General features: G+C 32.3%; 1 protein-coding gene across 7 annotated transcripts in view; it reads right to left on the minus strand.

Annotated features, from left to right (window-relative positions):
• RALGAPA1 (Ral GTPase activating protein catalytic subunit alpha 1) overlaps positions 1-14087 on the minus strand; it is a 222333-nt gene that overhangs the window by 28071 nt on the left and 180175 nt on the right. For 6 of the 7 annotated variants that reach the window (XM_033428377.2, XM_049705925.1, XM_012533079.3 and 3 more), the window contains one exon: positions 129-287. In XM_033428377.2, coding sequence (XP_033284268.1) covers positions 129-287 — 159 coding nt within the window. Of the gene's footprint in view, positions 1-128; positions 288-3968; positions 4171-14087 lie in introns of those variants that run through there. The other variant, XM_033428385.2, reaches the window with a different exon arrangement.

Below are 14087 nucleotides of genomic sequence, written 5' to 3' on the forward strand. Positions count from 1 at the left end.
TGTCTCATCTCCCCCTCCATTTCCACGTTTTGATGCCTAGTCTAATTCTTCTGAAAGAGGGAAAGAAACTCACAAAGCCATACAGAACTCAAAATATATTAGCAAAATGTAAGATAAGGAGTTCTTACCTCTGGTTTTTTCATTATCTGGATACTGAACATGTGATTTTTCATTGGGTATATTACAATAAGGACATCACCAAATTCGGTAGGAATAATTCCTCTCCTGTAGTCTCTAGTATGCTCTGACCAAACGATGTGTACTTCATCATTTCCTAAATGTCTCAACTGGAAAACCAAGAAAATAGTTCATAGTGCTCGAGAAAAGCCCTGTGAATACAGTCATACAGCTACTGACAACATACTATAAGAAGATTAAAGGGTAAAGAAATTTTAAAAATACTTTTTAAACTTCATTTGATAATTTTTCATAACATGCAAAACACAAGCACTCAAAAGACATTAGGAGACACTGCAGAAGACCAGATAATTTTCAACTGTCTATATAGTCAATGGCAAACAGAGAAATTAGATAAAAAAGATTCGCATACAGACCAAACGCTCTTCTTAACCAGCAACTGCACCAATTTTCCACTACCAAACCTTTTAAAAATTGTTTAAAAGAGTGTTTTAAAAAGTGACGGATTTAAGACTATTCTTTTTTTCTGACCACTCTCTGGAAGTGTTAATGAGCAGTGAAAGGGTCTAAAGGAGGCAACAGAAAGAGAAGGAAAAGAAGTAAATCATAAATATCTACTGAGTAAGAGAAAATTGGTTATATTTGCGTTAACGAATTTATTTCCAGCTTTTCTTTGACTATGAAACTTGGCCTACGAAATTCTTTCAAGTAGACTTTGTGAGATTTGTTAGACTCTCTAAAGATTTTATTTAAATACTTATAGTGCTTACGAAGGTGTTTTTGGCATTTAGAGAGTTAACATTATGATGATTAAAATTATAAAAAGCAAAGTATACAAAAGTTGGATTTCTATTAAGTTATTAGAAAAATTAACTTAATTGTCCATCAGTATTGAGTTTTCTTCATGTAGATTATTGTTTAAACATGTATTTTAATATATCAATACAATTTGGTTATTTTAGTACATTTATTGATTCTGCCACTGCAAACATTTGAGCCCATTTTTGGTGCACATCTCACATAGGCTTTTCTATTACTTTCAGATAACGTGACATATTGTAGGCAGAAAAGTGTGGAAGAGAAAATTAGGATAAGTGTCGTCAATATTCTTAGTAGGGGCTAACATATAGGCAATTTCTGTTTTTGAAATATTGGACTTATTTTGACTTAATGACCACAAGGCAGGAAAACAATTAAATGTGTCATTTAAACAAACAAAGGAATTAACCTTCCAATTAATGAAAGGTTTTCTTCTGTCACCCTTTAACCCTGGAGTTCTTAATCTGGGTTCAAGGGATCTATGAATTTTTGCAAATTTTATTTGTGTATTTTTCTGAGAAGAAAGTCTATCATATAGGACTATGTTTTACAAAAAAAGCCAAGAACCAGTGTTCTAATGGTTCTTAAAAGTCCCCAACACCAATCTATCTAGAAAATCCTAGGCACTATGAATGTCATTAAGTATCTGAAAACACGAGGTAAATCCCTGAACTTTAAAATTTATATTCCTAAGTAAGAAATGCCCTCTCTTCTTTGACAGATTATAAGATAGTGGCAGCTATTACTCTAAAGACAGTGCCCAGCTAAGTCTATAGACCAGAATCTATTATTTTAGAAATATAAAGATTTTTATTTTCTTTTAAGGAGGACTTTTTTTAGGTCTAAGTGGATTAAATAATTCTTTTTGGAAACCATAAATGTGCTTATTGCTCTAAATACATGATGACAGACCTCAAACATCAAAACAATGTTTATTTTAAGTTTTAATTATCATTACTTACAACACACACACACCCCCTGAATGACATAAATGCAAGACTTGGGCTTTGTGACATTTTTAAAAACCAAAAAAGATTACACAACTCAGAAAAGCCATGGCTCTATAATTTCATTTTTTAATCAAAATACTTTAAAAATATCCTTCCTATACAGCCATCCCCATGTGTCAGCTTCCCTAATAGGTTTATGTTAACTGAATACAAAAGAAATGTGAAATAAATTTAACCAGGAGGGATGATCCAATCTAATTTTGATACATTAATGTCATATGCTGTACATGTTACAACAGCAGCCAGATCTAATACTAAGCTCCAGGCTATACTGAGATTTCCAAATGGCAGATTGTTCTAAGTGATATCAAGTATAATTGAAGTAATAAACGATAGTAAAAGCTGAGCACACTGTCAGGAAGAATTTAAGTATTTACTTTTTAAAATTAAATGAGTTAGGTTAGGAAAGACAAGACAACTGAAATAATGCAGGTCTCAATTTACAGAAAATTCCTTTTATTTATCTGCTACATTAACCCTTGAACTCTTGCCAAACCTATCTATAATTTCTAGTGCCCACTTATCTAAAGAAATGAGAGAAAAGGGCAACTGTAGTTTTATTTTATAATGAAAGCTTGTCTTCAAATATCTACCACAGAGTATTAAAAGTCTCTTATGGAAGTTTAACAGAAAAGAATAATATATTTTTTCCAGGATGTTGTAATGCAGATATTTGTGGCATAGAACTATGCATATAAACAAAGTCATTTAAAACATGTTCAATCATTTTAAGGAAAAAGCTTCAAGAACATCCCTTATCATTTTTATCCAAATGCTAAAAAAGCAATTATTTTATGCTGTTATGTTGAGGCATGTTTTTATATCTTTATGTCTTTAAACCCTGCTATAAAATAATTAAACAAATTGAGAAATTGCTAATCATTGCCATGTATCTTATAATTTTTGAAGACTACTGAAAATATGAATTTTGAGTGGTTAACAGTTAACAGAAACTTCAGAAGTGTTTGACATTTATTTGACATAAATACTTTATATAGTATTTGATGTTTTAAATTATTTTATCTATTCCTTATATTTTACAGATTTAAAGGGTTGTGTCTTATGTATACTCAGCAGGGTTTTTCCATACTCTAAAATCTCTCAAAGGAGTTCCTACCTGCATGTTCTTGTACCCAGATGCGAATCACTTCTGAAATAGACTATAAGAATTCTGTACATGGGACAGGTCTGTTAAAATGACTGGCAGCCAAAGTACTCTTCCAAATTCACTTTGACTGCTGTTGAAGTCGTTTTGGAATTCGAGGTATATAACATAAGCTGCAGATTATCATTATCAATTTATGAAGATAAAATAGTTAAATGAAATTCAACACATATAAAATTGAAGTCCTCAGTACATTACAGAATATTAGCACTGGGAGAGACATTAAAGCTCTAATTTCCCACACAATACAGGAACTCCCAGTGCAATATCCCTGACAAGTAATCCTGCCTCTGCTTGAATATTTCTAGGGTTAGGAAGCTTACAGATTCACAAATTAGCCCATTCATTTTAAAAGAGCTACAATCATTAGACCCTACTTTACAGTAAGCCAAAATCTGCCTTCCCTAAGCTAGTTCTTCCAAAATAAGACTAATACCAAATAAACCCAAGCTATATTTCATATATTATCTTTTCAAATATTTGAAGATTCGTCTAATATATAACTCAACTTTTCTAGGTTAAAAGTGTTCCTCTTTTTATATTTTACAAGCTTATTCATTATCCTGGATTATTACCTCAGTTTATTGATGTTTCTATTAAATTGTGGTATCTGAAATAGAATATAATATCAATATATTCTATAATACAACCAGCCCACAGTGGGACTACTTCCTTTGTTCTATTCACTCAATTATTTTCTGCATTTTTACAACACTGGCTCAAATGGAAGCTGTAGTCAATTCAAACCCTTAAGACTTTTTCTTACGAAGTTCTTTTAAGCGGGTACAACTGACTACTAGAACTAGAGAGGATTTCTATGTATTCTTAATAAACTTTAACTTACCAGGTTCCGATTACCTTAAAGCCTATCAAGGCCTTTAGCATGATTCTTCTATTCAGTATGTTGGCTCTCCCTTTTCCAGATTTGGGTTATCCTTAAATTCAAATTCTTGTGACTTTATTTAGATTTTGGATAAAAATGTCAAACGGGACAGGTTTGGGTAACAGCCTTACAGTAAGTTATTACAGATACCCTTCCTGGTTAAATGAATATCCAACATTTATTAAATACTTACTATTTCTGAGTGCTTTGTGATAATTTATTTAATTTTCAAAACAATGCTACAAGATAATAATTATTATTATTTTTTATTTATTTTTATTTTATTTTTTTTAATTTTTTTAAACATCTTTATTGGAGCATAATTGCTTTACAATGGTATGTTAGTTTCAGCTTCACAACAAAATGAATCAGTTATATATATACATATGTTCCCATATCTCTTCCTGCTTGCGTCACCCTCCCTCCCACCCTCCCTATCCCACCCCTCCGATAATAATTATTATTGACCTTATTTTTACAGGTGAGGAACTGAACCTTTGTAACTTGCCTAAGGTCACGTAACTAATAAGTGGCAGAGCCAAGATTGAAACCTAAGCAGGCTAGCTTCAGAAACCATACTTTAACCACCTCCCTCTATTGCCTCTCATTATATAATTAATTTCTCTAGATATAATTACAGAACCAGTCACTAACATACTTATTGAACTATTATTAAGACCGCATTTCTTCAACTTGTCCACAACAAACGACTTAGTTAAATGCTTTATACTGTCTATGGCCTTCCCTGATGTAGTAATCCTATTAAAACAAATTAAGTTACTTTGATGTGATTTGTTATGGTGAACTCATGGTAGCTCCTAGTGATCACTACTTCATTACCTAAGTGCTCACAAACCATCTGTTTAATAATCCTATTTTGCCAGGCATTGACATGGAGCTCATGAATGTTAGTAATTTTTGTGGTTGGTGGCCTGTTCCATGTCCTTTTATGAAAATCAGATGTTTGCCTATCTATGGCAGTGTTCTCATTTTCCATAATTATCAGTAGAGATTCCAGAGTCAATTCTAGATTTCCTCAGTGAAATATCATTCATTTGGAGTTAGAGACTAGAATTCATGTAATATAAGTATATCATCTGTTTTACAAAATCAACTTACCCCCTTGACGTCCTCATTTCTGTTAAAAACACCTAATAACTTAATTATAATTACTGAGAGTCAAAACCTGAAAGTCTTCAATTTCTGATTTCCTTATAGTATCTCTAACAAGCTCTTCATTAAAAAAAAAAGTATTATGTTCTCTTTTTGTACTTTCCTTCCTATTTCCTCTATTGTTGCTCTAGATCAGATGCTAGTCATCCTACACAGCTGGACTAGTTCACAAGTTCTTAAAAGGCCTTCTCTCCTCCTTCCCTCTCTCCTTCCTATCTACCTCTTTCAAACAGCAAATATTGAGAGCTGACTAAATGCACTGCACTAGCTATTAAAGATACAACGGTGAGGAAAAACAGACATATTTTCTTCTCTCACATAGCTTTAAGTCTAGTGGAGAGAGAGTAAAATAAACTAAGCAATTAATGAATAATTAACAGTAGAGATAATGCACTAAATATACCTCTCTGAATGCAAATAACAAAGACAACTGATCTATAATGGCACTTGAAGAATGCATAGAAGTTAGTTAGGTTAGGGCAGTTACTTCACGAGATAGTGGTATACATGTAGAAATTGAAACTGAGTTGATACTCACTGCCCCAAGCCCTCATTCTTTGCTCCTCACCTTCCAGACACTCATGTAGCAAAACAATAAACTATCATATACTCCTCAATCATGTGCAAAAACATACTCTCATACATTTTCACAATTCACTTGCTGTCTGGATCATTCATCCTTAGTAATTGGGAAAAGCTTCTTGAAGCAATAGGCACGGCATCTAGTACAGAATACTTTAGCAGAGTGGGCACTCAATAAATATGCTATTAAAAAGATAATGTCACAGTACTTACTTAGCAAATTGTTTTCTATCATTACATAGTGCACAGCATAAAAATACAATTATCTGCAATTACGGCTTTATTTAAATATGCCACTTTGATGGTGATACGTGCTATACAAATATAAAATAGGGTAATGTGATAGTGTTACTGGATAGAGAGGGCTTCTTTAGCTAGGATGGTCTGGAAAGGTCTCTCTGAGGAACTGTCATGTGAGTCTGAGAATAGAACAATGAGGATGAAAAAACCTGATAATGTGATGAAAGAGCATTTCAAATGGAAAAAAAAGGTAAGTGCACAGCCCCTGAGATGGGAATGAGCTTGACATGATGGCAGGTTAGAATGACAGCCAGTGAGGCCAGATTGTGGTAAGTGAAAAGGAAAGTGACAGAAGATGAGATCAGGGAGGTAGGCAGGCAAGTGGCCAAATCCTGTAGGGCACTGAAGGCCACAGTAAGGAATTAGAATTTTATTCTATATGCAATGAGAAGCCACTGCTATACCATCCAAATTAAACCATTCACAGTGCTGAGATAAATCTGCTCTGAACCATTTATACTTCCTTGTTTCTTTATCTTCATTTCTTGTCATCAGGAGTAAATTTATAGATATCGGGGTTAAAGGTAGAGTCTATTATATTAAAACAGAATTATTTTATGTAATGTGGCTAGATTTAGGACTACAACCATGTGTATAATTCCATAGCATTTATTAACTATTACATTTAACTACACTTCTACTAAAACAATGAAAAAATTTTTCTTATTATTCCTTAAGTTTGTTTTTCAATTCCTTTTCCAGACTATATTAGCATATAGTTATTTGGAAAGTGAAGTATACTTTAACTGTATTTCTAGATAAAATAAAGAAAAATGGATTTAAAGTTATAATCAGACTAAGCAGTTCGATAGAGCTCATTTATTTGCGAAACTATTGTAACCAAATTTCAAAACAAAAAATGAACTGCTGTCCAATACGCTAACAATATTTCAGAGGGAACTGACTTAAATAAAGTGCTTCTTTCCCCTCTTTTGGGGGGTCCAGGAAATGAAAGATAGGCTAGAGAGTCCAACTAAAAGTAGGTTACAATTATCTCTACTTGATCTTCAACAAACTCCTAAAAGGATGATTCAGCTACCTATGAAGCAGAGTATCAGCAAGTGGCTACAAGAAGGAGACAGAGGAAATGAGACAAGCTCCTGTGAACACTTTATACCAATGCTTGGCAGCACTTTTGATTTTTAGGGGTGAATAAACTCAGTTAAGGGGAAATTATTTTTAACCATTTTCTGTCAATCTTCCTCAGGTAGAGAGAATTTATAGAACAGATGGCTTAGACTGGAGTTATATCAGGATTTTTAATATGGTGGCGTAGTATTTCTAACAGAGACTACTTTGTTAGACTGAAAGTTTGGTTAATTTGTTAAAAAAAAGTATAGTCTATGTTGTAAAAATTCTGTCGCTACCATTTTGATCCTTGAAAGAGTCTTTCTTCACAAGAAATAAAATGCTAACACTTAAAGAGGTTCAAAGATATTTACCTCTCATTCTGAGAAAATAAAATGCTTAAAAATAATTTACAAAATCACCACACATTTTAAACACAAAGTGAAAACTAAAATTAGTTTCTATAAAATAGATATAAATGATTTTCTCCTATCAAGTTTAAAACAAAGAACCAGAGTCATACATAATTCTACCTTGCCAGAGGCATGGCTATTTCTTTAAACTGACTGTTGACTATCTAATTTAATTAGAGGTATTAAACTCCACGCTGAGGTCAACAAGCCTTACTTCCTTCAATATTACACTTCAACCAGTGCTCATTAATGTGTCTACTGAATGGATTAACACACCTAAAGATATATGTACAAAGCAAAGGGGGACAACCTAATGATATCCAATTGTTCATTTGTAACAGGACACATGTTCTAGGCCTCAACTTATTACCACTAATGTGGAATTTATTAAATTCAGGAGAAAAATACCAATACAGAAAGTGATTTTTTAATTAAGGAAAACTGGTATAAGAAAACTGGTTTCTATGATTAAGTTTAAGGATTTAACCTTTTATTGAAAAGAAATTGATAATGTAATAGAGCTAAAATATAAGACTGTTACTTAGAAAAATCTTACATACTAGGACTCTGAAGAGCAGTAAGGGCAAGAATCACAGATAATAGGGAAAAGGAAAACTCAATATATAGAGAAATAAATGTTACTTTTTAAAAAATTTCTATGAAAAGAAGGTTTAGAATAATTTATATTGAATTATGAGACTGGGTAAATTTTTCCTTTCTACTGAATTAAGTGAAATATTGCTTCAATTTAGCCCCAACCTTGATAAGAGTAGATTTTACTTAAAGTTACTTAAATTACTCCTTGAGAATATAAGAGAACTATACCTTCCAAAATGATACCACTTTATTACATATTGTTTACAATTTTGACAGGTTTTGTTTTTATCTGGTAGGTATTATACATGTGAAAGAAGTTATGTTTTGAAATTTTCTCACTACAACAAACAAATAAACCCTTTAAAATGCTCTATTTAAGTAAAAAAAAAGCCTATCTAGCCAGGGTAATTTTCTTGAATAAAACAGGTATAGTTACTTTGACAACTAATATAATAGCATGCTTGCATTATAAATTAAAAAAAAATTATAAACATATGCTTGCATTTTTAAAAGTTACATTATTTCTGGCATCTCGATACTAAACAATTGGAATACTACGCCATGTAATTGCCTGCAGTCTTTCTCTAATAATTTGAAAAAAACCCAAAAAACTAAATAATTGGAAAAAAATACTTGTACTATTCCACTTGGTAAATTGGTAAATAATTTTACATTTAGAATTAATTAGCTTAAAGGGGGAAAAAAACACAAAATTTTCTTCTAGGGTGTTATGTCAGCAAAATGGTGGACCAAGCAAGCTCTTGTTTCTCCACAGAGACATTGAAAAAACATGATTATATACAGAAAACCCTGATTCCACAACAAAACCTGTTAGAACTAATATATGAATTCAGCAAAGTTGCACAATACAAAATTAACACACAAAAATCAGCTGCATTTTTAACAATGAACAATTCAAAAAGGAAATTATAAAAACAATTCCATTTATAATTGCATCAGAAAGAATAAAATTCTAAGGCATAAATTTAACTAAGGAGGAGAAAGGCATATATGTTGAAAACTACAAAATATTGCTGAAAGAAATGAAAGACTACATAAATAAACGGAAAGATAGCCCATGTTCATGGATTGGAAGGTTTAATATTATTAAAATGACAAAACTACTCAAAGTGATCCAAAGATTCAATGCAATCCTATCAAAATCCCAACACGGTTTTTCATAGAAACAGAAAAACCCATCTTAAATTTCATATGGACTCTCAAGAGACTCTGAATAGTAAAAGCAATCTTGTAAAAGAAGAATGAAGTTGTAGAACTCACATTACTTAATTTCAAAACTTACTACAAAGCTACAGTAATTAAAGCATTTAATTAAAGCAAAAGGACATTCAGACCAATGGAATAGAACAGGGAGTCCAGAAATAAAGCTTTCCATAGATGACCAATTGATTTTTGACAAGGATGCCAAGATCATTCAATAAAGGAATGTGTAGTCTTTTAAACAAATGGTGGTGGGACAAATGGATAGCCACGTGCAAAAGAATGAAGTCAGACTTTTATCTCATACTATACACAAAGAATAACTAAAAATGGATCCAAAACCTAAATGTAAAAGCTAAAACTATAATACTCTTAGAAGAAAACATACGGGAAAATATTCACAACATTGGATTTAGCAATGATTTCTTGAACTGATACCAGAAGCAGAAGCAACAAAAGAAAACATAGATAAATTGAGCTCCATCAAAATAAAAACTTCTGTGCCTCAAAGGACACTATCAAGAGTGAAAAGACAACCCCAAAAATGGGAGAAAAATATTTGCTAGTCATATATCTGATAAGAGATTAACATCTAGAATATATAAAGAACTCCAACAACACAACAAGAAAATTACAAACAATCTAATTTAAAAAAATGGGTAAAAGAGATGAATAGACATTCCTCCAAAGAAGATATACAAATGGCCAATAAGCACATGAAAAGATGCACATCATTAGTCATTAGGGAAATGCAAGTCAAAAACCACAAAGCATAATACTTTATGCCTATTAGGATAGCTAATAACAAGTGTTGGCAAGGATGTGGAAAAACTGGAACTCTTGTGCATTGCTGGGAGAAATGTCAAATGGCACAGTCACTGTGGAAAACAGTTTGACAATTCCTTTAGAAAGCTAAACATATAATTTCCATATTACCCAGCAATTCAACTCACAGGTCTATACCTAAAAGAACTGAAGACAGGGATTCAAACAAATACGTGCAGGACAATGTTCATTGCAGCATTATTCACAACAGCTAAAAAGTGGAAACAACCCAGTGTCTATTGATAGATAAATGGATAAACAAAATGTATATATATATCATGGGATACTATTCAGCCATAAAAAGGATGAAATTCTGACATGTTTTAACATCAATGAAGCTTGAAAACATTATGCTAAGTGAAATAAGACACAAAAGGACAAGTACTGTATGATTCCAAATTATATGAGGTACCTAGAACTGGAAAATTAAAAGAGAAAGAAAGCAAATTAGAGGTTACTAGGGGCTGGGTGGAGGGGTTAATGGAGAGTTATTGTTAATGGATACAGAGTTCCTTTTTTGGGAGAATAAAGTTCTGAGATTTCCAGTTTCCAGCCTGGCATGTAAAGAGATTAGAAGTTACCACTCTGTCCTAACAACAAGTAAAAAGCTAAACAACTGAAAAATCAACTACAGTACTCTTCTTAGATCAGAGAATTGAGGTCATAGGGAAAACTGCTGCCCCAAAATTGGACAGACAGGCATATATGAAGAATAACAACTTAACAGAGCAGGAACCTCTGTAGGAACCAGTGCCAGAGTAGGAAAACCTGAACTGTAGCTGACAAACTGCCGGAGACTCAGTGTGAAGAATGAGAGAATGAAAACGCATCAGAACCACAGTCAGATATGGCAGGGATGTTGGAATTACAACTATGATTAATATGCTAAGGGAACTAATGGAAAAAGTAGTCAAAGTATGGATGGATGAACAGATGGATAATGTAAGCAGAGAGACGGACATTCTCAGAAAGAATCAAAAAGAAATGCTAGAGATTAAAAAAAATATGTAAGTGAAATGAAGAAAGCCTCTGATGGGCTCATTAGTAGACTGGACATGTCTGAGGAAAGAATCTCTGAGCTTGAGGATATAATAATAGAAACTTCTAAAACTGAAAACCAAAGAGATAAAAGACCGAAAAAGAACCCATAACAGAATATCCAAGAACTGTGGGACAACCACAAAAAGTGTAACATTTATGTATAGAAGGAGAAGAAAGAGAGGAAGAAACAGAAGAAATATTTGAAGCAATAAAGATTGAGAATTGCCCCAAATTAGTGTTAGACACCTAACAACAGATCCAGGAAGCTCAGAGAACACTAAGCAGGATAAAAGGCCCCCAAACTACATCCAGGTATATCACATGCAAACTTCAGAAAATCACAGATGAAAAAATCTTGAGAAAAGCCAGAGGGGGACAAAACATTTTACCTATAGAGGAGCAAAGATAAGGATTACATCTGACTTCTCCTCAGAAATCACGCAAACAAGAAGAGAGTGGAGTGAAATATTTAAGTGCTGAGAGAAAACTCTACTAATCTAGAATTCTGTACCCTGTGAAATTATCCTTCAAAAGTAAAGAAGAATAAAGATATTCTCAGACAAACAAAGATTGAGGGAATTTGCTGCCAGTAGACCCGCCTTACAAGAAATGCCTTTCAGAGGGAAGGAAAACAATATAGGAAAGAAATTCAGATCTACATATAGAAAGGAAGAGCATCGGAGAATCAATAATTGAAGGCAAAATAAAACTTTATTTTTCTTATTCTTAATTAATCTAACACATAACAGTTTGTTCAAGATTATAAATGGCAACAATGTATTTGATAATGTATGCTTATGTATACACATGGTTATGTATAAGTGAAATAAATGATAGCAATGACACAAGGGATAGAAGGGAAGAATTGTGCTATTAATATGCTTTAATAATAGCATATTGTGCTATTATAAGGTACTTGCAGTGAACCAGTATAGTATTATTTGAAAGTGGACTTAGATTAGTTGTAAATGTATAGTACAAACTCAAGGGCAAGAACTGGAAAAAAATTTAAAAAGAAAAAAATATAAATGATATGCTAAGAAAGGAGAGAAAATGGAATCGTAAAATGCTCAATTATAACCACAAATGGCAGAAAAAATGTAAAATAATCCAATTATATTAATGATCACTTTAAATGTCAATGGTTCAAATACACAGAGATTGTCAGAGCCGATCAAAAAAACAAGCCCCAACTGTGTGAGGCTTGAAACCAACTTTACAAGAAACCAACTTTAAATACAAAGATACATATAGATTAAAAGTAAAGGGATGGAGACAGATATACCATGATACCACTAATAAGAAAGTGGGAATAGCTATACTAATTCTAGAAAGAGCACACTTCAGAGCAAGGAAAGTTATCAGGGATAAAGAGTGGCATAATCATTAAGAGGTCAGTATTCCAAGAAGACATAACCAATCCTTAAGGTGTATATGCCTAACAACAGAGTGCCAAAATATGTGAGGCAAAAACTGATAGAACTGCAAGGAAAATAAAAGAATCCACTATTATAGTTGGAGACTTTAATACCCCTCTCAGAAAAGAAGAGATCCAAGCAGGTAGAAAATTGGTAAGGATATAGTTGAACTCAACAGCTCCATCAATCAACTGAATATAACTGACATTCATAGACTATTTCATTCAACAATAGCAGATAACACATTCTTCCCAGACTCACATGGAACATTCACTAGATAGACTACATCTGGGCCATAAAATACACCTTAAAAATTTTTTAAAAATAGAAATCATATGATGTCTGCTCTCAGACCATGATGGAATTAAACTAGAAATCAATAACAAAAAGATAGCTGGTAAAGCCCAAAATACTTGGAAATTGAACAACACAGCTCTAAGTACCACATGGGTCAAAGAATTCTCATGAGAAAATAAAAAATATTTTGAACCAAGTGAAAATGAAAAAGTTCTGGAAATGGATACTTGTGATGGTTCTACAACACTGTAAATGTACTTTATACCAAAGAACTGTACATTTAAAAATGGTTAAAATGATAAATTTTGTTTTATATATATTTTTCCACAGTAAAAAATTTTCTATACTTATAGATGAAATAAACTATTAGTGTTCAAGGTTTAATCCCTCAACATTCTCTAATAAATCCAGTACTGAAACATTTCACCATTTAAGGGTATAATTTTAATTAGAACTCAACCATTTAACAATTCTTAAATGGTGTTATCTCCAAAATTAATTTTGCTATGATAATGGATTGTTAAACATCCATTTCAGACTCTTCTTAAATAATTAAGGACAGACCTTTGTGACTGTTGTGAAGGAAATAAGAAACCTTACTTAATTGAGATATTTCTACAAAGGCTGCAGGAATAAAATTTCAAGTACCTTTTAACCATCAGGTTTAATATACTGAAGTAAAAATATCCTGATGTTTCTTTAAAAAAAATTTTCAACAAAAAATGATATACTTTGTTCTGCTCTTATGTTTGCAATTGAAAATACTATTAATTTTAGACTCTTTTGAAAAGGAAAAGAGGGTTTCCTTTTGCTCCGGGGTTTAAAAGTTGTATCCACGAAGCCATGAAAATGAGGATCACTGCCAAGTCCTAATGTTTAAAATAATTTATCTTTTTGTACTATATTCATAATTGCCTCTAATTTGAGTATGGCTTATTTTCATACAAATTTAAAATGAGGTGATGGAAGAAAGTGCTTAATTGAAGTTTTAACGAAGTTTTACTCCAATCCAACTCTTCACCATTTTCTTGTCAGTATTCATGTCTCATTCTGTACTTCTAAAAACTACATGCCAAGATATTCTATAGCAAATCTGTTACTAAATATACTTACTTTCCTACACATCAATTACCTCCA

This window comes from Orcinus orca, chromosome 2 (genome assembly GCF_937001465.1).
Source record: "Orcinus orca chromosome 2, mOrcOrc1.1, whole genome shotgun sequence".
Lineage (NCBI taxonomy): Eukaryota > Metazoa > Chordata > Mammalia > Artiodactyla > Delphinidae > Orcinus > Orcinus orca.